This window comes from Bactrocera tryoni, chromosome 2 (assembly GCF_016617805.1).
Source record: "Bactrocera tryoni isolate S06 chromosome 2, CSIRO_BtryS06_freeze2, whole genome shotgun sequence".
NCBI classification, from domain to species: Eukaryota; Metazoa; Arthropoda; class Insecta; order Diptera; family Tephritidae; genus Bactrocera; species Bactrocera tryoni.
Window position 1 is genome coordinate 80,921,688 of NC_052500.1, and position 27,921 is coordinate 80,949,608.

Genomic DNA, 27,921 nt, shown 5'->3' on the forward strand with positions numbered 1-27,921 from the left:
TTGGCGCTATCGAAAGAAGATGTTGCTTCGAGCAGCTTGGCAGCGCTGCGTAATGAGCAGACAGTCAAACAGGCGATGCAGGCAGGCAGGAAGTACAGGCGCGCCCGCATCCTGTGTACACGAGCACTCCACCAGCAAGAGATCGAGTAAAAGAAACTGCCAGTGTGGCTGCGGGTTGAACTTTGCAGTACTTGCTGCCAATAACTGAAAATTTAATTTTCAATTGAATGCACTCACATTTGCTTTGACCGACCATAAGCGAGCTGACCGAGGCCAGCAGAATGCGGTCAAGAGCGATAAAGAAACGAAGTAGATGAAAAAGTGTATTTGTATATATATTTTTAATTTAGTAGCTCCAAAGTGGGTATCGCAATTTCTGAAAAAATGTGCCTGAAGCCAGAGAAATGCTCTGTGGTCTACTACACAAACAACTAACGGAAATATTAAGTAAGAAACCGAGAGAATGGAGCACATGAAATATGTTCTGATTAAAAAATATCAATATAATTCACTTCCGACTTCGTCAGTTGCCCCTTTATGTAGAAATACATATAGTATATCATATGTACATATACATATATGAATACTTATAGCATATGAAAAAAGGACTAGTTATTTTTGAACCAGTAGCCCTTACTTGCAAAACACTACGTTATAGAGAATTTATAAGCAATAATTTCCAGTCTAATTCTAAAGAAGAAATATGCATAATTAATTATATAAATTCTCCTTTTAATATCAACCCTCCCCTTTTCTTTGGACCAGACGCTCAGCCTTCAGATCAGTGGCAAGCACGAAAATGCACGCTTAATTTTAAAAACTAATCTTACAATGGAAAAAGTATCTTCAAACTGCAGACAAACAATATCTTGCATTAAAAATTGCAACCTAATGTTGAATTTTCTAAGTAGTTACTAAACACATTACATTGGAAGTAGTTACCGATATGTGCAATTTTGGTTATCTGCAGATATTTTTCTTGAAAATATTTGCTTTTGAAATTTTTATATCATTTTAATAACAAATTCTCCTTTTGGACCACTACGGACCACTTCAGACCTCTAGCGAGCAAGAACTATCCATGCTTAATTTTAAAAATTGGCCATGCAATGGGAAAAACATTGTTTGAAGAGTAAACAAACTAATACCTTGAAAAATATACCAACCTAATGTTACATTTTCTAAGTAGTTACCAAACCCATTACATAGAAACTAGTTACCGATATACACAATTTTTGCCAGTTACGAATATTTTTCTTTAAAGTTTTTGCCACTGAAATTTTTATATAATATTTGCAAAAAATTAATTAACAAATTGCAGAATATTTATATACTATATATGTACATATATGGCAGCATAAAAATCCCGGTGTATAGTGCAAAAATCTGAAAATTACGGCTTTGCCACCAAAGGCACATTCCTACAAAGTGACAAACTTTCAATCACTATTATCATGTTTTCATCATTTCTCTGACATTTTCGCCATGCCACGCTTTCAGCGGACATATAATGCAAGCCACAAGCCTCAAGCCACCTACTAGCGCTACTATGCTCCCCTTACAAGCCTGCGCGCTACCATACCATCACTTCCCAATGCATATCTACTTCATAACATCAGTGCGCCTTTGTTGACTGCAAATTTTGGTTGATTGGTTTAGAGTATTGTTTGTGTGTGTTTTGTATGTGCGTGTGGGTGACAAAGTTGGTTGTGGCTTGCCAGTGGCTGCTGGCGGTTATTGCGGTCAATTCAGTTGAGCATTAAATCGATTTCAATGAAATTTAATCGTCTCTCTCTTCATTAGAAGCGCATATCAATGGCCAATGGCGGTTGTAAGTCTGTATATATCTAACTATGTAACATTGCTGCAATGTCAACAACTGTGTAGCGGTACAAAAGCCAAAGTTTCCCTCAAGGGTCTATCACAAAACAATTCAAAGCATTCATGCACAATTTTTCGTTATTCACGAAAGTTCAAGTGAAATTTGAGTGTAATGCCGCAATGATGCTCGAATGGGCGTTAAAACGCTTCACAAGTTCAGTTCAAGAGTAAAGTCAAAGTTCAAATTGTACACAAAGCGTAAGTTGAAGCAAAACTGCTGCAAGTGTAGGTAAATAGAATTTCTTGAATTTTCTTGAGAAAACCGGCACTTTATGGTGATTAATAGCTAATTTTCTCTAGAGCAGCATTTAATCTTTTTGGTGTTTTAAGCTGTTCGGTCTCTTGTAGGTGCGTTTTCTTGCTGCTGTTTTTTATTTTTGTCGCTGAAAACTTCTCTTCTCAACATACTTTGAAATGTTCAAACTCAGATGCATTTCTGAGTCTTATAGTCTATGTATAGTGATCCTATGACTCCTTGCTCATACTTCATGCAAATCACTAGAAGCTTAAGTAGCTCATATATCATATGTTTAGCTTCCCTTTACCTCCTTTAAACCTCGCTTTATTAAAGTCGTACTGTTTCATGCAGCGTTTTTCAGTTTAATCCGCACATTTTTGCCACTTAATGCCCATAAAAATTAATCGCTTCACCACAGACGGCTACTGGAGTTTAACAATTTCAAAATCCCACTTTATGGCTCACACTCCACTCAGATTTGTTTTTATGTTAGTGGCATTTGATATTTAATGGCTTTATTCAAATTGCATTTGACTTTATTTAGTCACTTTGTCTTATAAATAACTATTTGCAGTAATCCTTTTTATTTCAGTTTTCGCAAACTCTTTTTGTTATTATTGCCACATTCTTTTCTTTGTGCGTGTTTGTGTGCAGGTGAAGCTTAAAAATTCATAAAATTTTTAAAATCTGGTCACACCTGCTGGTATATTCTGATTTTTTTATTGTTTTAGCTTGGATTTCGTTTACTCATTTTTTGAAAATTCACGCCGTTCTACCTTCGGGAGCATATTTTAGCGCAATCCTCTTTCAGCGATTGCGTGTAATATATGAAAAAAAATATTTTCGCAAACAATGATTTTTTAAATATTTGCATAAAAAACATGCCATTTTTTCAAATACTTTGTCATTTGGAATAAAAGTGTGAAATTATTTACCAAAAATGTGGTGAAAACGTTTTTGAATATTAAAAACTTCTTTAATGTCATTTGTTGTTATTTTTTTGCTTAATGCTCAATTAATATTCACAGCGACATGCATGAATTGGCTGAGAGACCCTTTAAAAATACGAGGCAATTTAATATTGAATATTTTTGTGCTAATTATATTTTTTTCAATTTCGTTTGTGTTTTGGTACACATTATTTCAAATGAATATATATTTCACACATCGTACATACCTATATTCATATATGTCTAGTATTTATCTATCAATATAGCCCGCGGGTGCATTGTTGTAAAGGTTGCTGTAAGATTCAAAAAAGTTGGGTACATGAAAGCGTCCAAACTGCACGTTGTGAAATTCTCTGCTTCCTCGACTGCATCACTGAAAACTTAGAGCACTGCATCGCGGCGTCTACCTCTGATAGCCTTTTCTCTGTTTTTGGATCGAACTTTTAACCCAACTTAACCTAGCCTAATCTGTATAGTTTTCTTTTCATTTTAATTCAAGCTGGAACTGCTTTCTCTCCAAGAAATAATTCTTAAAAGCACTCTATGATACTTGGTAAAGCAAAGATGAATAACACTCCATCCACTGATCCATATATCGTATATCCTTGATCCAAAAGATTGTTTGATATTTTTTCACTTATATTATTTTTCAGGTCTTTGCTCTTTACTTTACATTGTACGTCAATAATTTGTAAAACTTTTTCTATTTTCTTTAAGTTTTCTAAATACGTTTTGAGTCGATTAGATCAAGTCATCAACCAACACTCACAGGAAATTCTCTGTTATCCACTTTTACTCATTCTATGTATACCACGTGTTTTTAGTAATAGCGAAATTTTGTTTCAAATAAAATACAGATAAATTAGTTATTAGTTCGTATACTGCAAGACTTTTCGAATTTTAATGAATTCTGACTTCGGCAGGCAATGAGGTTTATGAATAACAGAACCGGTTGAACTATTTGTAAACCACTGTTTTCAGAATAGATGACCTTAGTACTCTAATAACTTACCGAATGTTGGTTTCCAGCTGGTTAAGTCATTTTAAGGACATGATTTTGATCCAAAAGTTCGTCTCAACGAAGAGTGGATTGTAATGTGGTAAAGCTTGCCGCTCCAGTCTTTTGAGACCTTTTGATATTTTAAAGATTGATATTAATTTCAAAGACTACAATATTTAAAGACATTTCTGGAGCGACATTAAGTGCGCTAAAAAGCTTCTTCAAGACGTTTCGGTTCATCAAACATAGAACCTGAAGAACCTCTGCAAGACTTTTCGTAATAAAAATTAAGACATTTTACTTTACTTAAATGCTCATCAAACCAAAAATATGACTCATCATAGAACATGATTTGTTGTTAAAGGATAAGTTTCCACAATTTTCAATCGTTTTTTCAGTGTAAGTTTTTCCACAGTAATTTGACAAAGTGTACTGAAGACTAATCTTATCCATTTGACAGTTGATTTGATAGCAATTGTTCTAAGAAATCAATATATAATTATACATACCTTCAATATAAAAATTTACACTCTATACCTTCAATCTGGGTATTTTAAGCTATGATCTCTTTCTTCTCTCAACTACCCTTAAATAGCGTCGCCTAACACTCCAACTTATTGACAGTTATTCCACTTTATCTCCCAGCACAACTAACTCCACCTAACTTCCTTTCCGCCACAACCATTCGCTCTTGTGCAATTATTTTCCACACTGTGAAACACAAAACGCTTTGTTGACAATAATCTATGAAATTTTATAAATAATGTGCAAGAAAAATTTCTTAATAAATAAATTGAAAGATGAAACCACAAAAGTGGCGCTGCTATTAAGAGACTACTTTGCCACCATCACATGCAACTTCAGCAGCTGCGCAACCACCCACCTACAAGCGAAATACTACCCACCGTCAATTGTGAGCGGAAATTCTTAGAGCAATATGTGGACCACACACACGCGCCACATGCGCGAGTAAAGCCGACGACGGAACGACCGCCTGTCAATTGCAATTGAAACCGCTGAGCTTTTGACTTCCCGCAAACGACAGCGGTGTGTGGTGTGATCGGTGGGGCCAACCAAGGTATACTCGAACATACTAATAAGTAGGAAACATGTGGCATACTCGAAATGAATTGCTTTGTTGCTGCGCGCTGCAATGAGCTCACGCGGTGCATAGCAACCGCAAATGTGTGGCAGCAGCGCGATATTGCGATAGCACCGTTCTCTGCCGTTGGTGGTGTAAGGTGAAAAGTAGTTAAGCTGCGGACGCGCACGACCAGCTAAGCATCGGTTGGCTTGATGAAGTTATAAGCGATATCCGCAGTTATATTTGCAGTGGTCAAAGCAACGTGGCTGCCATTGCAGTAACTGCTAATAATGGTGCGGTTAGCGGTAGGTGAACAGTGGCGGCGTTGGAATTTTTTGAGGGAGGACTCGGAGATTTTAGAAATATTGGTAGTACTTGCTGGATTACATTTGTAGCGTGTCGGAAATATTAGATAGAAAAAACGACGTTAACTTCGGCAGCACCAAAACTATGCCACCCTTCATAGGTGCATTTGTTATAGCAGAAAAGGCTAAAAGAGATTTATTCTGATTTTGATCGATCAGTTTATTGTTGTTGTTATTGTAGCGGCATAATTCTGCCCGGTTGAAGTCCTTGGCCGGAAACAAATCCCGGTCCATTCCGGTTACGTAGACCCGACTGTCGTGGGAACGGTGATAGCTGTAGTGGACAGATTTAAACATTTTCGTCGGAGATTGTGGAGATGTCTTCGATAATAATCTCTGCCACATTTTTTAATGATACCTGGAGGAATGGAAGTTTTCTAAGCAAGTACTTAATTCCAATCGTTCAGTTTGCATGGCACCTACATATATGATAGGAAAGTCCGATTTCAACAATTTCTTCGGAAGGGTGGAAAATTATCTCTAATAAATTTCTTGAAGATACCTCGTCAAATGAAAATTTTTCGATCATTCAGTTTGTATGGCTGCTATATCCAATAGATATCCGAGATTCATAAAATATATACAAAAAATTTTAATGAAGTTCTTGAGATCTTTATCTTAATTTTTGGTGTTCAAGTCAACAATATTCCCGTACATCTTCAATAGACTCTGCTTAAGTTTTAAAAATTAAATACCCACTGCTAGAAGCCCGGAAGGGTTTTTGAGGGTCTTTCTCCCCTTTGCTGAAATTATTTGTTACTGACCAGGGTCCTCAAAAGCTTCTAAACTTTTATTAGAATTCTTAAGTCTTAAAATCATCAACACCCCTGAACACCTTGCTACTAGTAACGATAAACTGTGTATAAGTTTAAGATATTGAAATATCCGTTTCCAGAAATTTGATGGGGTCTTTGAGACCCTTTTATCCCTCCTCATTAAAAATTTGTGTTACTTACCAACGTTATAACCTCCCAGAACATATAAGTTAAGTCAAGTTTAAATTATAGTTTCTGTTCTGGAGTTCTTAGACCCCTTAACCCTCTAATTTCCTTTATTGCCGAATTTAAAAATTCTCAACGCATTCCGAAAGCCATTGGCACTTTTCTTATGACTAAATGAGCTTTCAAGTCGTATAAGATTTTCTGCTTCGCATAATCGATTTTCTCTGCTTTCATCTTACCGCGCAAATGAGTGAATCAAGTGGCAGGTTCATATGTGTTTTTCTACGTCCTTGCGCCATAAGTTGGCGTTCGTATGCACTTTACTGCCATTTCTTTTGTCATTTATGTCAATTGCAATATTTCTTATCACCAGCAATAATGGTTGAGCATGAGTGTGAGAGCGTGGAGACTATGGTGGCGGCTGGTCAAACAGACTAGCTACACACAGCGGCCACCGGTGTGGACCCAAAACACATTCTCACGCTTATTGCACTCATTTTGGACTTGGACACACGCGCTTCTGTTATCCTTACTGCCAGTAAGTTGTAGTTGTTATTATTTCTACAATAACATGCGCTGTACACGCTGTCCACCGCTTGACACTTGCCACTTTTGTTTTTCCGTTTTCCATTTAAAATGAAGACAGCAAGTGGCATTTATTGCCGCCACACAGCGCCGATTTATGAGTGTGTAGCTGGATGCGGCTTCTCTGCGGTCGCCGCTGCATTAACATTGCGCTGAGCTGCGCGCGAGTGTCCACTGCAATCGGATGAGTCGAGTTATTGTATTATTGGCAACTGCAATCAACCGATTTGCTCTGTGCTCCACGGGCGTGTGCGCTATTTGCTATTGCAGTGCGCTTCCTTGCTATCTTACATACACTCATACACATATTTGTATATTCGTTTGTATCGCAGTATAGCCTTCAGTGCGCTGACAGTCACGTATGGTTTGGCACTTGGTGATCTGACCACACATATGACACATACCGTTGTGGCATCAATTGTCTAGCGATTGGCCCTGGGTCAATCTTGGCCAGCAGAAAGTTGCGTGGGAAATTCCATTATTTCCTTCGCTGCCTTTGTGCTCTAATTCTTCGGTGCTTTTGTTATGATTTTCAATTGTGGCGACGGAGGGTGTGTGCTTGAGTATGTTTCAGCCTTGGTTAGGGAAGATTGGAAAATTCTTATGCTTATGGATTTTTATATGCAGAGAGAAACATTCACACCTTTTGTTGTGTGAAGTGTTGTGGTATTATGAAAGGACTAAAATTGTATTGTGAAGATGAAAACTTGAAGATTGTGAGCCATCACTCCAAATCACATTCCAGCAACGCCTTACTGCTTTGTGGGAGGTATAAGAACATCTTCACAATATTGCAAATATTACAAAGTTGGAAAGTTGGAAAGTGTCGACGAAGATGATCACCATTATTTCCTAACAGGGTGCTAACACGGCGTTAAGCTAAGTTAAGCCTAAAAGTAAATAACGGTAACTTGGACAGATTACGATCTGAAATTTTTCACACGTACTTTTCTCCTCAATAATCTGTTCATTCGTCGAAAATGACGATATCGTAACACTCTACAGTATTGTTGCAGACTGATCGATCAAAAACAAGAGGTTCACCATTTCCTGCTTTGGTGGGACCACCGTTATAAATATTTTTTACCTTATTTTAGACCTTTGACAAGGGTTCAAGACTATTCATCTTCAAAACATCAGATTTTTGTTTAAATTGGCTTAGCAACTCTGAAAAAGATATTTGTTACCTTAAAAATGTTATGCTTTTCTGCTTGATAAAATTTATTCTTAGCTGGCAATCTCATTTGGAGCATTTCTTAGCTTAAAGCCACAATAAAAATATTATGTCTCAAAATAATATTCTGCGGCTGCTTGTTTCTTTGTAAAAATTCAAGAATATCAAACAACTTTCTTCTCTTTAAAATCTCTTACGATATACAATATCTACAACGAAATGCGCTAACACCATTAAGCTGATTAACCATCAACACTCGGGTATTTGCGACAACTTCATTCGTATTCAACTTCTATCGCGCCATAAATCACATCTCTTCTTTGTGCGATTTTATAACGTTTGATTGATCACTTCTGTGCAAAATGAAGTAGGTTTTTTAACATAGATATGTATGTAAGTTGTAGACGGGCATTGGAAAAACACTTCTTTACAAATTTACGCATATAAAATAATATGACAACATAAGCCAATCTCTAAATTAGATTGTCTAGAAGGTAGTATGTAGTGCAAGCCAAGCAAGTGAGACAACAAATTGCCGATCAAAAGGGTGGTGCTTTAGAACACCCGCTGCGTCGACAGATAACAGTTAACTTCAATTATTGACTTAAACAGTGGGAAAAACGCACAAAAGAGATACTTACTTACATACAAAGGTTGATACATACAACTGCAGCCACAGTTTTCATGTTCCTTTCGAACACTTACTTGATTGATTAAGAAGATGACCTCAATTGAATGCGGCGGTCTACTTACCGATTACACGCCAATACAAATTAGAAACAACAACACATGCAGTAACAAAAAAGATATATTTTGAACAAAAATCCATTTATCAGCAAACAAGCAAAAGCTTGTCGGATAATTAAAAATATTTGTGGCTAAGTATACATACATATGTACTTGTATGTATGTACATATGTGCGCCTATGTGGATCAGTTAATAATTGAAAGCAGAATTTTAATCAGCTACAATGAACGCTCAGGAAATACCAGCATCGGACAGATGTGGCGAACAGATGCGGTAATAAAAGCAGGTCAATGACGTGGGTAATATAAAAGTATATACGAGTATACCCTGTAGGAAATTTGTCTGGCACTTGGTTGAAAAGTTTACACACAGTTATATTTTATTTTTTCAAACATCATTCACTCTTCCAAAAGTATTTTTTGTGTAATTATAAATCTATGTTTCCGAAATCCCGAAATTTTCGGGGATAATATTATTATTATAATGGTCTGCAAAATAGCCATATGGATTTGGCGATATTAACGTATATAAAAGTAATTTTATACTATAATACTGGCTATAAAAAGTAATTTTATACTTTTAAATCAAGAAAGTTCAGGGCACTGAAGCAATAGCTTTCGAAAAATGTCAAAAAAATAAAGACTGATAGATATGTATAGTTGTGGCCAATGTTACTAGTTTATTAGATTTACTTATTTCATATAGAACATATTACAGTTACATTGATTCAAAAATAATTTTTATAAATTATCAAATTATCCATATCGGGATCCCGAAAAACAAGTGACATAATTTCGGGATTTTCGAACAAAGGAAATGAAAAGTTTAGTAGGCACGTATATAAAAATTTAAAAGTATTTCCAGTTATTAAACTAAAATATTTCGGGATTCTGAAGCAATTAGTGCCAAAAAATGTAATCGAAATATGTTATTGAATTAACCTATTTTATATAAAATATACTATATTTTCAAAACATATTTAACATTAATTTTAATAAATTATCAAATAATGCATATCGGGATCCCGAAATCCAAGCGACAGAATTTTGGAATATTCGAACAAATGAAATAGAAAGTTGTTTTTGAAAACTTCAAATCGTTTCCTTTTACTAAATTAATCTCTTTCGGTATTCTAAGGCAATAGCCGTCGAATTATGTAACGTAACTAAATTAATGAATTTGCCTATTTTATACAAAACATTATTTATTCAAAACATATAGTATTTTACATTAATTTATAATTATTTTTAATAAATTATCAAATAATGCAAATCGGGATCCTAGAATCCAAGTGACATAATTTCGGGATTTTCGAACAAACGAAATAGCATGTGCCTATTTTATATAAAATATATTAAATTCTCAAAACATATATTACATTCATTTAAAATGAATGAAATTATGCGTATCCGGATCCCGAAATCCAAGTAAGAGAATTTCGAGATTTTGAAACATATACGCACAATTATTAAATATGTCATTTCTGCAAGCACATAAAATTTCCGAGTATGTGCATATTTCTTCCTCAAGGTATTTTTTTCCTATTGGGTTGTAATTAGGTTCGAATTATCGAATACGTAAATTAGCGTGCACATGATATTTCATTTTCTGCATTTAATTTCTGAAAGTAAATTGCGGCGCCCAACATTGAACTTGAACTATATGAACTCCGCGCACGATTATAAATAAGAACTAATTTCTCTTTCACAATTTTCTTTCAAATCATGATCAAGAAATATTCCATTTTTCGTGTAGAACTTCTTATATCCATTATAGCATATTTCAACAAACATATGTATGTAATATATATATATGTATGTATATGTAAGTGCATTAGTACTCGTTGTCGCACCAATCGCCATTGCATTGCGACCGATCATTAAGCGGCAAATGTCAACGACAGTCGCTGACAGCTGGAGCAGGAAATTGACTGCTGAAAAATTGCGCAAATGTCAGGAGTGTGTGTGAGTGCTAAGCCGGGTGGTGAGCCGTATAAGCTAAAAATTTTAAACAAATATCAGATGTTTTATAAATATAATTTTTCATTGCAACCATCTTTACATGCAACAAAAAAGTTTAAAATAAATGCCGTTCGCAATCAGCTGTTTTTCAAACGCACGCGCTCAGCTAACAGTAAAAAGCGTCATTTATCAATGCGCATGTCAACTGGCAAGCCTCAAACATCAACCAAATCTGGTTTGCTCTAACTTTAAAGAATTTGAAAAAGTGTTTGTTGTTATTGTAGTAAGAATATTCTGAAAAATAAAACCCAACATTATAAACACCCTTTTTCTACATAAAATGGCAGCAAAAAACATATCTTCATCACACACTCACTCGCGCAGTAATGACAAATTCGTGGCTTGTTTAGAATCTCTTGACGTTTAAGCTGTCAAACAAACGTCACGCGTTACAAGCATATCCAAGTTTGATATATGTGTGAGTTTAATTTTTTGTTTTGTTTTTGCTGTTGCTTGATGCCGGCGAGTACAAAGTTTTTGACTTATCTTAATGCATTTTTTGGGCAAATTTTCGTGGCTGAGTGACGTATGAAAATCACGACTTCAATAAAAAGCTACACCACACACAATTCGGTGTGGTTTGTGGTGTTGTAGATGTGTGGTCGTGTTCACACGCATATGTATACATTTATGTATATGCATTTGTTTGAGTCCAACTCGTTTATTGCCTTTTCTGTCATTCACATGTTTAACGGCGCTCGCACAGCTTAATCGTAAAAACTTGTAGATGAATGAAGCGCTCATTTATTTTCAGAGTAGCTGATTTTTTTTTTGTTCGAAGCCCTTTTTAAAGCAACCATAAACATAAAATGTGCGCGAAGTTTTCTCATAGCCAATGAACTTTATTGCCCGTTAACTATCAAAGTGTTCTTAGAGCATATTGAAAGCATCAAAAGCAGTGAAATTAAGTAAGGAATTGTGCAGAGAATTTAAATAAGTGGAAACTACGCATTTTAATTGTTCGGAAGTGTCGCTTGGGTGGCAGGTTTATTGATTTTGAAAACTTATTGACTTTACATAATACTGAAAAGTACTTCTCGAAACTCAAGGTAATTTTGTGATAGTAAAGTAATTATTTTTCTAAGAAAAATTAGACTACTATCCACCCTTTAGCACTGAAAACCTTTCAAACAGTTATGTGTCATGTTTTATGCATTCTTCTTGTCAAAGCTTGACCATTGAAGCTCACACTCATTTATGGCTAAAAATAAATGCTTAAACGCTTTTACGACACGTAAATTTGTATACCTTCCTCATGAACTCGTAAAGGAAGTTGCTTTGTTGTCACCGCTGAATTTGATAGACACAAAAGTCGCGTGGTAAACCGATGGGCCATAGAAAGAATCACTCCGTCTGCTTAGTAATTTTAATATATTTTTATTCACATTTGGCAACAAGGTACCTCCAGTCTTCCCATATAGATCACCATTTCTTTCACATATATGTATGTATGTATATTTTGTTTTTATATTTGAACCAAAATTTTTGGCGCCTTTTTCTCTGCATTGACTCATTGACAATACATTTTATTACTATATACTTGATATTTTATAAAGAACTTTGAAGAAGTACCCATCACTTGCTGTTTTCCATTTTAGATGACGATATACTCAAAGCGCAAACTATTGGGTGGTTCACTAAGCTGAAAATAAACTATCCCTTTAAAATCCCACCTAACAGACAACATAACAATTTTTGATTACTATCGGCTGTCATGGAAGTTTGAGCTGTTTCATCCTTTTCAGATCATGATCTCTAGCGCTTTACTTTCTTGTAAAGAACCCACTTTTCGTCGCCATTAACAGTGCGATTCAAATATGGATCATTTTTTTGAACTTTGATAAGCAAATCACTGTCGTTAATGCGAAATATGCCGTAATTGCAGTTTTCGATTTTCCTTCTTCGTTAGGACACCAAACTACAACAATTCTAAAATATTTAAAATAAAGCAGTCATGTGCTGCGAAAAAAGTCAATAGTGAAGGACCCAATATCACCACAATGGCTCAAACTATAAGGATGGTGTTGGATTCAGTCTTACAGACTTATACATATACATGTACTTATGTATATACCAAAACAACTATTGCTATTTTACCATGAATGACTGAAAGATTGCAGTGGCCTACAAAAGTCTTCTAAAAATTAATAGAATATAGGATAGCGAGGTATCAATCTAAAGTTTTCAAAATCAAACGTTACTATTGTGGTTTCACGCTAGGTATATACATAACAGTTCGATTATCTTATCTGACACCAAGCTTTTCTAGAAGAAACTTCAATTTTTTCATATAGTCCTACATATGTATGTAGTCTTCCTGAGTTACTAAAAGTATGACAGCCAAGAGTGAACTCTGAATTATTCAGCATATGGTCAATAGACATCGACTTGTGGTGTATTACTGCGCTTTCAATATGCAGATCCTCTACTCATAAATCTTGAGTAGAAACAATAGTTTAACTGTTGGTAATATCGAAGAGAGATAATCATTCCCATACAATAAAGAAATATGAAATCTCGTCTGTCCTCCACGAAGGTAAAAAGTAATTTGGACCGCCATTTTGACTATTCGAAAGGAGTTAAGATCTATTAAATATCTGGTATAATAACCCCTGCAGGCCATGAATCATTAATAATAAGTGATATAAAGAACTCCTTAGATATTATATATAAAACAAGTAAGGAAGGACTAAGTTCGGGTGTCACCGAACATTTTATACTCTCGCATGATAAAGTGATAATCGAGATTTCATTATCCGTCATTTACATATTTTTCAAATACCGTATTTTTGTAAAGTTTTATTCCGCTATCATCATTGGTTCCTAATGTATGTACTCGTATATTATACAGAAAAGGTATCAGATGGAATTCAAAATATTGTTATATTGGAAGAAGGCGTGGTTGTGAACCGATTTCACCTATATTTTGTACATGTCATCAGGGTGTTAAGAAAATATTATATACCGAATTTCATTGAAATCGGTCTAGTAGTTCCTGAGATATGGTTTTTTGGTCCATAAGGGCGAGGCCACGCCCATTTTCAATTTTTAAAACGCCTGGGTGCAGCTTCCTTCTGCAATTTCTTCCGTAAAATTTAGTGTTTCTGACGTTTTTTGTTAGTCCGTTAACGCACTTTTTAGTGATTTTCAACATAACCTTTGTATGGGAGGTGGGCGTGGTTATTATCCGATTTCTTCCATTTTTGAACTGTATATGGAAATGCCTGAAGAAAACGACTCTGTAGAGTTTGGTTGACAGAGCTATAGTAGTTTCCGAGATATGTACAAAAAACTTAGTAGGGGGCGGGGCCACGCCCACTTTTCCAAAAAAATTACGTCCAAATATGCCCCTCCCTAATGCGATCTTTTGTGCCAAATTTTACTTTAATATCTTTATTTATGGCTTATTTATGACACTTTATAGGTTTTCGGTTTCCGCCATTTTGTGGGCGTGGCAGTGGGCCGATTTTGCCCATCTTCGAACTTAACCTTCTTATGGAGCCAAGAAATACGTGTACCAAGTTTCATCGAGATATCTCAATTTTACTCAAGTTACAGCTTGCACGGACGGACGGACGACGACGGACAGATGGATTGGACGGACAGATACAGACATCCGGATTTCAACTCTACTCGTCACCCTGATCACTTTGGTATATATAACCCTATATCTGACTCTTTTAGTTTTAGGACTTACAAACAACCGTTATGTGAACAAAACTATAATACTCTCCTTAGCAACTTTGGTGCAAGAGTATAAAAAGATAAGTTTATGATAAATATAACTGTAATTGATAGATGTTGTGTAACAACGCCCCAAAATATTTAATTTCATTACCATTTAAGTGTAATCTTGCCACAAATTCAAATTCTCACCATTTACATTAAAACTATTCTCTACCACCTTCAACTTACCATACTCAACTAACTATTCTCACTTTACTCTCATTTCTCCCCACACAGTATGACAACGTTAACTCGTGCCTGAATGTGTTGCGCACACAGGCGGTTTGTGGCTTAGATAACATCACAACCAATGACATCTGTGCTGGTCGTTTGAAAGCAGTCTTGGCGCTCTTTTTTGCGCTCAGCCGCTACAAACAACAATCGAAACAACTGTCGACGAGCACAACGCCAAATGCGAATGTTGTATTGGGCACAACAAATACGACGACTAACAATACAAACTCCGCTGCTACAACAAACAATACACCGGCTACAGGCGCGACGACTGGCGCCAGTAATCAGCATCAACAAAACCATCAACAGCAGCAGCACCTGCAGAACGGCAATGAAACCATGTTGAATAGGTGAGTACTGAATTCACCACTTTTTATACTACATTGAAGAGGTTCTTGTACGCGATAAACGAAACTGTTTTCGTTATTTATTTATATTGGGAATGAATTTTATATGAGAACAGCAGCGTTCATAATGGGAATAAGTTATTAAAATATTTCATATTGAATGTAAAATGGGAACGAATATGTAGAATATTGCCGGTTTGAGTCGTTGCCATTTCAATGTCTCGCTAACTGGTCCATTTTACCGCTATATGAACTCGTTTTCGGTTGTTGAATTTGCTGTTTGAGAACACCTGATTTCTTTAATTCTGGAGTAACTTAATATAATTTATACGAGGTATTTTTCTCTTCGAAAACAGTGTATAATGGGCTTTGATACATTCTAGTGTTACGAACTGTATGGAATCTATAGATCTTTTGGCAAAGTTAGGTTAGGTCTTATGTAAAATCCTCAGGATGATGATCGGGCTTGTGCTATTATATGTAGTCCATTTTGTAATCATAAAAATAGAAACCCTAGATTAGGTCATATTAATCGACTAAGAGCCCTGATGTCAATACAAATTAGTTTGGACTTTTACTTATTATTCCCGCCAGCTCAGTGGGTTATCTAAAAGTGTGAGCTTTCAAGTGTTGTCAAGTGAAAATGGTTTTACCTCGTCTTGTTTCATACAGCTTTTGCAGCTGGCAACCAGTAAGATTTTCAGCCCTACCGCATGGACGCCGTAAAGACAATGACAAAGACTTGCATTACTAAGGGCAATGAGCTCATGGATCTCTTGCGATCGACCTTGGGCCAAAAGTATCTCATTCCCTTTTGACTAATAGCAGATCTGGCGTACCTTTCCTTGTCATCTTGTCAGAATTGCAGTTATCATCGATTCCGCTATGGCTTGCTACCAATATTAGTCATATTATAAAGTGACTCGACGTCCTTTTGGTATTCCGTAACCAGCTTTGAACCTAAATTTAGTGAGCTTTCCTAGCTTTAGCCAGGCAAGCGTCTACATAAACTTTATTCTGTCCTTAATTTCTACTAACATACCAAGATATTCATCCAAAAACTGGTGTATGAGAAAGAAAAGCGTGCTCTTGATCTGCATATGTATGTATGTATGTCTGATGATGTGATTGAGTCCCGGGATATAGACGAGGGCAGTAAAGTGGTGGTGTCCTCTATATATGGAACAGATGTCCTTTTAAAAGTGATAATTTAGCTATTGATTGCAAAGAATCTAGAAAAAACACATACTCCGAATATACCGAGTCAAAACTTTAAGCAAATATTCGCAATCGGGCACATCCAAAGGCTGGCACTTTAACGCAGCAAGTATACACTGTTGTACATAGAGTACTATGCTGACCGACCGCCATTGAGGATGCGACACAAGATGATATGTTTTCATTAAGAATACAGCAGATACATTTTCCACAATTCAGAGTGTATGTCTGGTGACAGAAAGCTTTCAGAAGCTCGGAGGTTGCTTAAACGAACTACTGTATATTAAAGACGCTACTAAGAGCGCTCTAACTTAAAAGAAATCATGGAAAGGCCAACTCAGTCAATTAAAAAATGGGCGACTTATGTAAATAAACTTTATTTGACTTCAAAATCACTCAATAATAATTGCTCCCATTGAGCTGTCAGATTTAGCAATTCCTTTAATTGAACAGTTTGTTTGTCAAAACGTGAAAAATGAACAACTGACAGCCATTTGACGAAGTTTTATGAAATAAAAACTAAATACATAAAAAAGCATTATTAAAAGTTGAACGGAAATGAAGAAGAAAATGTCTTGTCGTATATGTAGATGCGAATACATATGTTTTTGTATGCCACTAGTTGCGTGTGTGTGCGTGCGTTCGACTCCCGTCTGCCACCAAAACAAATCTAATATGATTTATCGCATTGTTTGCTAGGAAATTACGGCGCATATCGATTCCCAGCGGATTTCCGTTTCCAATACCCACATTCATATGTATGTGCATGTGTGTAGGTATGCGTATATATACTTGTATACGTATGTGTTAACGGCAGTTTTTTATGCGCTCCACAAAAACCGCCAGCAAACTCAATCAACTCCAATAAACTCCAATCTCAGACGTTAAACTTCGAAATGAAATTCCGAAGGAAAAAGTTCACCCAGCTGCAACAACAGCAATAAAAAAAACGTCTCCAACACAATTTTTTATTGGCATTTCGCAAAGCTACACAGTTTTTATAAATTTTTTTGTTGTTGTTTTTTTATATTTTTTTAGTACGCTTTCGCATTTGTGTTTTTTTTGCTGCTTGTGAAGAATATACCGTTTTTGCCTTTCTTTGTATGTATGTATAAGTAAATTTGCATTGGTGTGCGTTCAAGTGCGTTTACTGCCCAACTGTGGAGCTCCAGAGCCACAGCAAACTCTCAAAATATTAGAAAATTCAAAACATGCCGACCAATTTTCGATTCAAGTTCATTTGTGTTGCTCAAACGTACGCACCTTCACGGCGCTGGCTAGCCACAACCACCTTCACCGTCTCCACCATCAACACCCCGACTCCACCTCATCGTCATAGCAACGCTGTGCTTTGATGCTGCTACTTTTCACTGCACAACGGTAGGTTGGTGGGGAGCAGCTGCAGAGGACATGACTCGGCAAACAACCCCAAATGGCGCAAGTGGCGGGAAATCCCGTTAGACGGGAAACGGAAGCTGTTTTTCGGTATGCATTCGCATTTAAAGCTACTCCACTAACATTACAACAAACACAGCGTTAAATAAGCAGATGATACCGGTGGGTCTGAGGGTCTGATGAATGGGGGTGGCTTGTTGTTGATGGCTTTGGCGACTCCCCAGCGTACATTGGGGAGTCGCTGTTTGCGCTTTGCATGAATGGAGGTCGTTAGCTGCAGAAGTTGTAAGCGAAAGCGTTTAACTTTCGGTTTTGTTTGCGCACGCGGGCGGAGGAAGCGTCGGCATTTCGTGTGTGTGTTGGGGCATTAGCCTTGTTTTATGGTGCGACTTCTACTAATGTGGCGGTGGGGCGGTTGGTGTCATTTATTTTTGCATACTTCTCCGCAGCTATGGAGACACAGTCAAATAGTGTTGATGATGATGATGACTTTGCTTTGACTATGAAATTTAAATGCGAAACGGAAATACAATATGTATCAACAGGATTACAAACAGCAGTAGGGGTGGGTGGCGTAGGCAAACCGGGCGGCGGTCGGTAGATGTATTGCCTGTAATGCTGGATTTTATGTATAAATTCGAGTGACAATAATAAGCGGTGATTTAAGTTTTGGAATTGAAGTGAAAGTTGAAGAGGAATGCGAGCTTCCTTTTTAGGCGATTGTGGAAGTTTCTATAATTGAGGTTGTGTTAAATGTACGGAGCTAAAGTAAAGTCTGCACGCAAAATTGGATTACAACTTCGGTCAGCATCTGTCATAGAAAATTATTTAAATTTTTCGTTGTAAATATATTAAGGAAAATGCAATAATTACAGTGGCTTAAGTTCATTAATTTAAACTTATTCTAATTTTATAAACAAAAATATTTCTAAATGAATCCTGAGTCTTAATCCGTTTAGAGGAAATGAAAGTATAGTGTACCCCATAGGATAGATTAGAAAAGAGTTGAGGTATGCACTGCGAACTAAGGTCTATACTGCTCTGCTCTCTGTCACATAGGCTCAGCACACTGATAAATTCGAATACCCTGCTAAAAATGGATCTCGCTAGGATAGCTGAGGACGTGGGTCCATTGAGATATCTATTTGCTTCTAAGTATTGAGCAAAAAGTTTAACAATAGTCTAGAAACCGCTATAAGTATACCACTTGTTTGTTGAGGCGGTCGAAATCAATCAGTTATTTTAGCAGATTCGCTGAAGATATGACCGCCGAGATGTTTCAACCTCAGTCTTGCAAAAGCTGGACAATAAAGGAGAAAGTGTCTGTTTGTTCCCAACTCACTATATTCTATACAACTTTGAAGTGTTGATATTTCCCCCTCGTCTTCTTCCATAAAGTTTCTACAGTTGGCGTCCAAATAGATTCTCAAACTTACAACATGAGCGACGATAGGGCAATGACCTGTTCGAACCCCGACAAGCAAAGAGCTTACTTGATCTCTTACGATGGATCTTAGGTCAAAGGATCGGGACAACGCATGAACCGATGGTAGACCAGCGCTAGTCAAGCTCCCGCGAAACCCAGCTATCCAGTAGTAGAACTGACGAGGAGAGGGGGCACCGACATTTTCTCATGCTTTTGAAAGCGATAATAGGGTACCATTTTTTAGTTACCTGCGATTATGATATAGTTGAACTGACGTGAAGACGAGGGCTTTCCATTCTGCTAATAGTGGGAATAGGGTACCTTCTTTGTCGGCTCATCAGCTTTATAATTTCTTGCGATGCTGCTATGGTCGGGCACCCGTTTTAGTCTTATCACTCGAGTGAACTGAAGGCTAGTATCGCCGCCCTACATCCGGAAAAAGTTGATTGTCCACTTACTCCAGTATTTCATATCTTTCCACAATTCTCTCGCAGAGATGAGAGCAGAGAAATAGCTGCCAAGGATTGGTTTGGCAACTCCATGATCATAAATATCCGGTATAAAGTCGAAGCATATAAAGATTTCCGAATGTTCGCACATTGCTTTTACTAGCTCTTAGAATTTAGTTAATTTAATTTCAGTGTCTTCTGAAAAAATTTAATATATGCTAATTATTAAGAATTTCGTCTCACAGAGAAGTTCCTTTGGCGGCAGCATTTTAATAACCGCCATATCCAAGAGCTGCCTTCATATTTTTCTAAGGTTTTTTTGTTTTTAAACGAGCAATTAGCAGTGACAATATTGTGCTCCACATTCAAGGAGGTTCAGTTTCCAGTATTAATTTTCACTCGTAAAAAGGAAGTATTAAAAACCTATTCGTACTTCTATATATGTGTTATTCAGGCACATTTCCCTAACACATTCAAACAAACCACATCTTGTCTACTATAACTTTCACTTTGTTCAAAAACACGACTAAAACAAAATTCATTTTCTGAAACTAAAAACATAAACGTCTATTCAATTAAAGCAATAATGTTAATAGTCATGAAAATACAACTAAAACCCAAAACCACGAACAAACAACATAAAACTTTTGCACGTTTTTACGAATACATTGTTTCCTTGCTTTCCGACTGCATATGCTCGTCCTTTCACGCAAACAACTGACAAAATCTGTCTGTTTGCCCGCCACTTGTTTATAGCGTCTGCGGCTTGACTCCAACTGCAGTGGAAATCCCCAAACCACTGAGCGCCAGCAGCCGACAACCGACCGTCAACCACCGGAGTCACTTTCAACCATCAACCTTGTCGGCGACATTGAAAACAAATACCCAACCGACAGACATCACCGAAACAAGTGGAGCAGACATGCCACATGCATGAGAGTACGTGAGCGGCAAAGGTCCTTATGGCGGCTGAAAGCAGGATATTTGTTGGCGCTGCGGCCTCTGGGGAATGTAGAGCTTTAACAGATTTAAACAAAAACAGACAGTAAAAAACGTAAGAGAGGAAGCAAAAGAACCACCGATTGCTCTGAAAAAACGAAATTTACACCAAAATGGTACGAAACAAAAGTATAACTGTATGTAGCAAATGTTGAAAAAAAGAAAAAACATGCGATATGCAAAAGTCGCCAAACCGGAAAAGCGCATTCAGTTGAGCGGAGGTGGCCTAGAATAGCAGAAAAAAGCAGTTAACGTTTCAAAATGTAAAGCTATTAAAATAAAAATGGCAGAATTTCAACAATGCGTTGTAAGTGACAATGGAAAGTGGATGAAATGTGAACTGAAAAGTAATAAAAAGTGAAATAACAAATGGAGCGAAAAAATTTTTAAATTAAAACAAAATTGCATAACATAAATAAACGGTAAAAACGTAACTCAATAGATATATTAGGACGTAACTTAACATAACATATCTTCACTTAAAACTAAATTAAAGAGATTAACTTACAAACTTCATATTACTTAACATAACGTAACGTAACATAATATAACTTAACATAACTTAACTTAAAATACAATTAAACTGAAGAAAAAAGTAAAATAACATACAAATTTAGCTCTATATAACATAACATAACTTAACATAACTTAAAGTAACTTAACAAGAGTGAACTTAACTTAAAATGCAATTAAATTAAATTGAAATAAGTAATATTAAATAAAATATAAATTTAAAATTACTTTACATAATATACATAACTTAACATAAGGTAACGTAGCATAACCTTCATTAACTTAAAGCTAAATACAGGAAATTAAGTAAATTAATTTAAAAAGTTCTCGTTACCTAACATAACATAACTTAACATAAGTTAACTTAACATAAAATACAATTAAAATAAGTAAACCTAAAAATATATATGTAAATTTGACATGACATAACATAATACAACTTAACACAGCGTAAGATAACATTACAGAACTTAATATCTATAACTTAAAATTAAACAATCAAAAAACCTTTTACTCATAATATGCATTTTAAATTAGCTTACTTAAAAACATAAATTCGAAAACGGAAGATAGAAATTAAGTTAATATTTCTTAAAAAGCCACCCTTTAAAATACTACTTTGAGAGTCTAACATAAATTGTCTCATGCTCTCCAATCAGCTGTCGTTTTATGGATATTATAGGGATTCAGAAACATTATACTGACGCTTATGTACTTATAAATTGCATAAATATGCCCACTTGAAGACCGTTACTTACTTTCACATGCCACCAATAAGAAAAATGGCTAGCATGAGGCAAATGCTGCAGCATGGCCATTCGTTCTACACGCCTTGGAACCTTACAAACAGAGAAAGGCAATTCAGCTACAAGGACAATCACATGTTGCTATAGTAACAACAACAACGTCAATAAGGTAGCATAGCAACAAGCATTTGAGCAACAATATCAGACAGGATAAACGCACATACATATGTACATACATCGATAGCAAGTGGATATTAAATTGGTGGAATGCGTTTGGCAATTTATGCATTTATTGCTTGTGTATATGTGTGCTTGTATGTGAATATTTACAAAAGTGTCTCCGGGTTGCCATGGCGTCGTTTGAATGAGTGTGTAGGCGTGGTTTGCAGAGATAATTAAAATACTTCAAAGCCGCTAGTAAGATAACAGCGGAAAGTAATGTAAAGCGGGAAGGATAATTAACAAGCCAGAGCAAAATTCAGTTAAGATAAGTAGAAAAACGAAGAGGTTAGGTTGAGTTCGGTGTTTAATCTTATTTCGGGTACCACTTTGTACAATGGAATGATTTATGAATATATCCAGTGAGTTATCGAGGCAATGAAATCGAGATTTTTTGAGCTCTTAAGTCACCCAGAAGCAAATAATTTGGCAAAAAACATATCATAGTTTCAAGGCTGTTCAATTAAGAAAAACATAATCAGATATGTAAGAAAAAAATGTAAGCTAAAATACCCTTATCCAATAAAAAAAAGTTTTCATATGTACATGAACTTGGTTTTGATCGGTCAGTTTGTATGGTAGCTATATGCTATAAGGATCCAATCTTAATAATTTTGTCGGAGATTTCACCACTACTCTAGGCAATAACCCATGCCGAATTTCTTGAAATTATCTCATAAAATGAATAAGTTGTCCGTGATGATCCGATCTAAACAATTTTCTGGGAGATGAAACCATTGGCTTAGGCAATAATCCATGCCAGATTTCGTAAATATATCTCGTCAAATAAAAAGTTTTTCTCTATAATGGCTTGAATTTCAACCCTGTGTAAGGTATAAAAGATTGTAAAAAGTTAAGGAAATTGTGTGTAAAGTCAATAAACCCCACTACAGCCACTATGAGCTTAAAGTAGTGAATACTCGCAAGCCGCCGCAATCACAAAAAAAACTCCGCTTCCGAACTCGTTCAAGCAGAGGACATACACGACTGCTCTGCAGATTTATTGTTGTTGAATTAAAAGTTTATTTCGAAAAATACGCACATAAAATGCACCTGATGACAGCAATCGATGCAGAGCGTGTAGTGCGAGAAAGAGATGGAATATGGAACGGCGTGTAAAAGCCGGCAAAGCGCCAATTACAACCCCCATATCCCCAAACTACAGTTAAGTCGGTCGTTTGTAACGAAATGTTGTTGTTTTATCCCCAGACACAACAATATGTTTCCAAATGTATTTATTTCTACAAACACACACACACACAAATGAAAACGTAAACAAAATTAAAATAACACAATATGTAGCAAACATACAATTGTGTGGCAATAAAATTGCAGGGAATGACATTGCCACACACTCCCGTGCCGCCAAACACTTGCCACAGCTAGCAAGCTTGCAGATTGTTGCTACTGCCTGCTCTTTGCCTGTTGCCCCCGCACTAAGGTCGCTCACGTACATCGTTTTTAACCCGCCAGCAACCCCAAAATTACTGCCACACAGTCGGTGGCATTAACCATGAACTTGCAACAGCAAGTGTTGGCATTTCAACGGCAAGTTCGTGCGACGTACACGCTCCCCTCACTTAGTGGGCGATAGACATATACATATGTATATGTATGTATGTAGATGAAATTCCTGTGCACACGCATTATAATTTTAAGCTGGCATTATAGCCGGCTCCCCACTGATGACAACCCCTTCCCCACATTTTATGTGATCACATAACATACTTAAAGCTCACCTAACCGGCGTTAACGCAGCTGGATGTAGACTTACGCACACACATGCAGACATATGTATATACTCAGTGTTGTTATAGATAATACTCCAAGCGAGCGGGTGGGTGGTGGAGCAGTCGAGCCTGTTGTACGTGCCTTTAATTTAAATGCATTTAGGCGTGCAAAAAGCACACCCTAAGGACATAAAGCAAAAACAACACCAGCGCTATAATTGGCACAGTGTAATATTTATACACATTTCCCAAATGTCCACGGCCCCGTCTGCCCAAAAAATTACTATTCGCAGGCATAAAAAAAAAGCTGCCTGTCGAAGCGTAAATGTGGCCACTTTCATGCAGGCAAACCACATATTGACGCATTACTCAACTGACTGCCCGACAGAATTGCAAGTTTTAAAGCTTGCGGCGTTCCCTCCACACTCTTTGCTTCACTCTCTCCCTCACTATTGCCATATGGATGTTTGATGTCCTTTGTGGCTTAACTTTGGCATCCTGCCTCATTCTTCGTATTACAATGCAACTTGCCTGTAGTTGCTCCTCAAACAAAAAGTGCTGTCCACACTTTTCTTGTCTGCTGCTGTTCACTTAACTTCTTGCCGGCTGCCCATCCATCAGCGGTGTTTGTTTTACCTGTGGCGTTTGCAATTTTCCTAATTTCATTTGCTTTAATTTCGTAAATGTCGAATTAATTTCACTCAGTGTTTGCAATGGCACGTCTAGCTATTGGCTGCATGTCTTCTTGCGGTTTATGGCTTCGTTGCGTAAACTTTGTTGAATATATTGTTGCATTTGGCGTGTGCCTGGACTCAATCGCTTATAGTTAGCGTGTGGGTGAAGCAATTAATATTAAATTCATAAAAGAGTGATTAAGGGAGTAAAACATGTTGACAAATGAAAATTTAACAATTTAAAAAATATATTTTTTTCATTTATGGAATGGTTTTCTGCTTTAAGAGTAATATTCTTGAAATGTTTTTTTCAGGATCCCGATTTTTTTAAATTTAATTTTGGCTTGATCGGAGAAAAAATTGATACAAACAAAATCAAATGATTTTTCGGGATCCTGAAAGATATTTGATATAACCAGAATTTTTTTGATTTTTAAAAGAATTTACACTACATTAAAATTATTAATCCCGGAAATTCCCGAATCCCGATACTTTTTTGACTTAACCAGAAATGTAACAATTAACACAATTTTGTATCAAAATTTAAGTCGTTTTTTTGACATCAATAAAAATAATCCTGAAATTATTTTTCGGGATCCCGAAACTTTAAATTTAATTTCGACTTAATCAAAGAAAAAATTTAGGAAAACAAAATTAATATATTACATTAAAATTAATAATCCCTAAATGATTTTTCGGGATCCCGAAAGATATTTAATATAACTTTAAGATTGATTATCACGAAAATTCCCAAAAACCCGAAACTTTAAATAAAATTTAACACAATTTTGCTATCTCAATTTTAGTAGTTTTTTGACATCAAAATAAATAATCCTGAATTTAGTTTTCGCAATCCCGAAATTTTTTAACTTAAGCGACAGGGACTTAACTAATTAGAAAAATATAAGCACTATTATGGTCTGTCGACTTCAATAGCTTTTTTAACATCAGAAATAATAATCCCGAAAACTGTTTTCGAAATCTCGAAATTTTTTGACAACTAGGAACTTACTTAATTATAAAAATATGAACACAATTTTAGTATGTCGACTTCAATTATTTTTTACATCAAAATAAATAATCCCAGAATATTATTTCGGCATCCCGATTTTTTTATATAATCTGAAAGTTACTTAAAATGAAATATTTACACAATTTTTGTTTTTCGAATCAATTGTTTCTTTTACACAAAAAATAATAATCCCGACATGTTTCGGTATCTAGAAAGTTTTTTGATATAGACAGAAACTTAATGTTTAATAAATAATTTGAGAAATTTTTAGTATTATGCTTCTGCCTTAAACTCTGGAGTTTATAATATTCATAAATTTTTAAGGAAATAAAGAATAAAATACATACATACGTCTGCAATTATCAATCAGCTTATGCCACCAGTTTTTTTGAGGTCTATGTTAATTACATATTCGATTGTTAAAGTTGTGTGCACAAGCTTTTCTTTCAACGTCATGAGTCGCATTAAAATTTTTCGGGATCCCGAAACTTTCATATAAAAGTTATTATCGTACTTTTACTTTACTTAAATGAAAATGACAAAAATATAGGTCTTAAGTTAATCAATATATTCTTCGGGATCCCGAAATTTCATATACAAAATTTTAATTATCGTACTTTTACTTTTCTGAAATGAAAATGATAAAAATATAGGTCTAAAACTGAAACAATAAAATTTCGGGATCCCGAAATATTCGTATAAAAAATTTAATCGACTTCTTTTACTTTATATAACTAAAGTAAACAAAAACATAAGTTTAAAGTTTAATCCATAAATTTTTCGGGATCCCAATTTGTAATCATAATTATTAAAATTTAAATTTTAACAAAAGAATAAATTAGAATTAAAGTTTAAACAGTTTGACATTTCGAAATTCTATATAAAACTACAAACATACCCATAACTTCGGTAATGTTACGACCCTATTTTGACATGGTAATGCAAATTTCTCAATCCAGTCACAACATAAATTATGAAAAAAGTTCTTTAATGTGAATGACAATTATGCAGAAAACACAATGAGACGCTTGATGAGCGATGACCAAACGATTTCTGTGAAAAAAACATAATATTTAAATAAGGGCAAAGCTAAAAAGTGCATTATGCCCGATTATCAACCAACGCTTTCAAGGGTTGGTCATTATCTGTCGATTTACACAGTGCGTAGACGGCAATGCTTTGATGGAAAAATGGCAGTGCCGGTTAAATGCAGCAAAAAAGTAGTGAGTACTGACAGCATTTGCAACGGTTGTTGAGCAGTTGACATCTAAATGACAGCCAAGCCTGTGTGCGCTGATTTATTGAAATCATACACACACAGAGTTATCACTGGAAGAGTCATAAAAGTATGGATTGTGCAATATGTATGTACATATGTATCATCTGCAATAATCCTGTATTTGTATGGGTGGGTATACGGGCGACAAGTGTTGCATGCGTTAATTAACAATTGTTCACTAACTTGAAGGGTTGAAACCGGTTTTTAGTACTTTTGCAACAGATTTAATAAACGACTGTTGAGTTAAATCCACTTTTTTAGGAAGTGTCGTATGCTGAATGCAAGGTAGTCATAGAAATTGCACAAGTGCGGGTGACAGCTGTCGAATGCGTTTTTTTATTTGCAACGCTTGAGAAAGATCACAGTAAGTGGAAGTTAAAACATAGTAAAGTGTTGAGATCTTTATCTTTAGTGCTTTATTGGAGTTCGATAAAGCTAATATTGTGTAGTTGAAAAAGTCTTTTCGTATTTCTAATCAAACTTCGAATTATGTTTTTTATATTTCCGAACTTTAATGAACCAAATATGTACTATTTTGGTCGACAACTTTTTGCCATTTTTGTGCCAAAGACATTCTTCCATTAATGTAAAACTTTTCTGGTTTCTCGGCGAAAAACTGCGACAAGTAATTTGCACAGGCTTCTCTTGAAGCGAATTTTACTTCATGAAGGGAACGAAACAAACGGTAGTCCGATGGTGCCAGGTCAGGGTTATATGGTGGATGCATCAAAACTTCTCAGCCAAGCTCTCCCAGTTTTTGCCGAGTCATCAAAGGTGTGTGTGTGGTCTAGCGTTGTCCTTATGGAAGACGAAGCTCTTTCTGTTGATCAGTTCTGGCAGTTTTCTTTCGATTGCTTGCTTCAATCTCATCAGTTGTTGACAGTAAAATGTAGAATCAATCGCTCGACCAGGCTGGAGCAGCTCATAGTGGATGATTCTTTTCCAATTCCACCAAACATTCAGCAAA

General features: G+C 35.9%; 1 protein-coding gene across 3 annotated transcripts in view; it reads left to right on the top strand.

Moving 5' to 3' along the window:
- The window catches only part of LOC120767342 (protein sickie), a 460,987-nt gene that overhangs the window by 227,065 nt on the left and 206,001 nt on the right, over positions 1-27,921 (top strand). For all 3 annotated transcript variants that reach the window (XM_040093298.1, XM_040093300.1, XM_040093297.1), the window contains one exon: positions 14,951-15,297. In XM_040093298.1, coding sequence (XP_039949232.1) covers positions 14,951-15,297 — 347 coding nt within the window. The remainder of the gene's footprint in view (positions 1-14,950; positions 15,298-27,921) is intronic.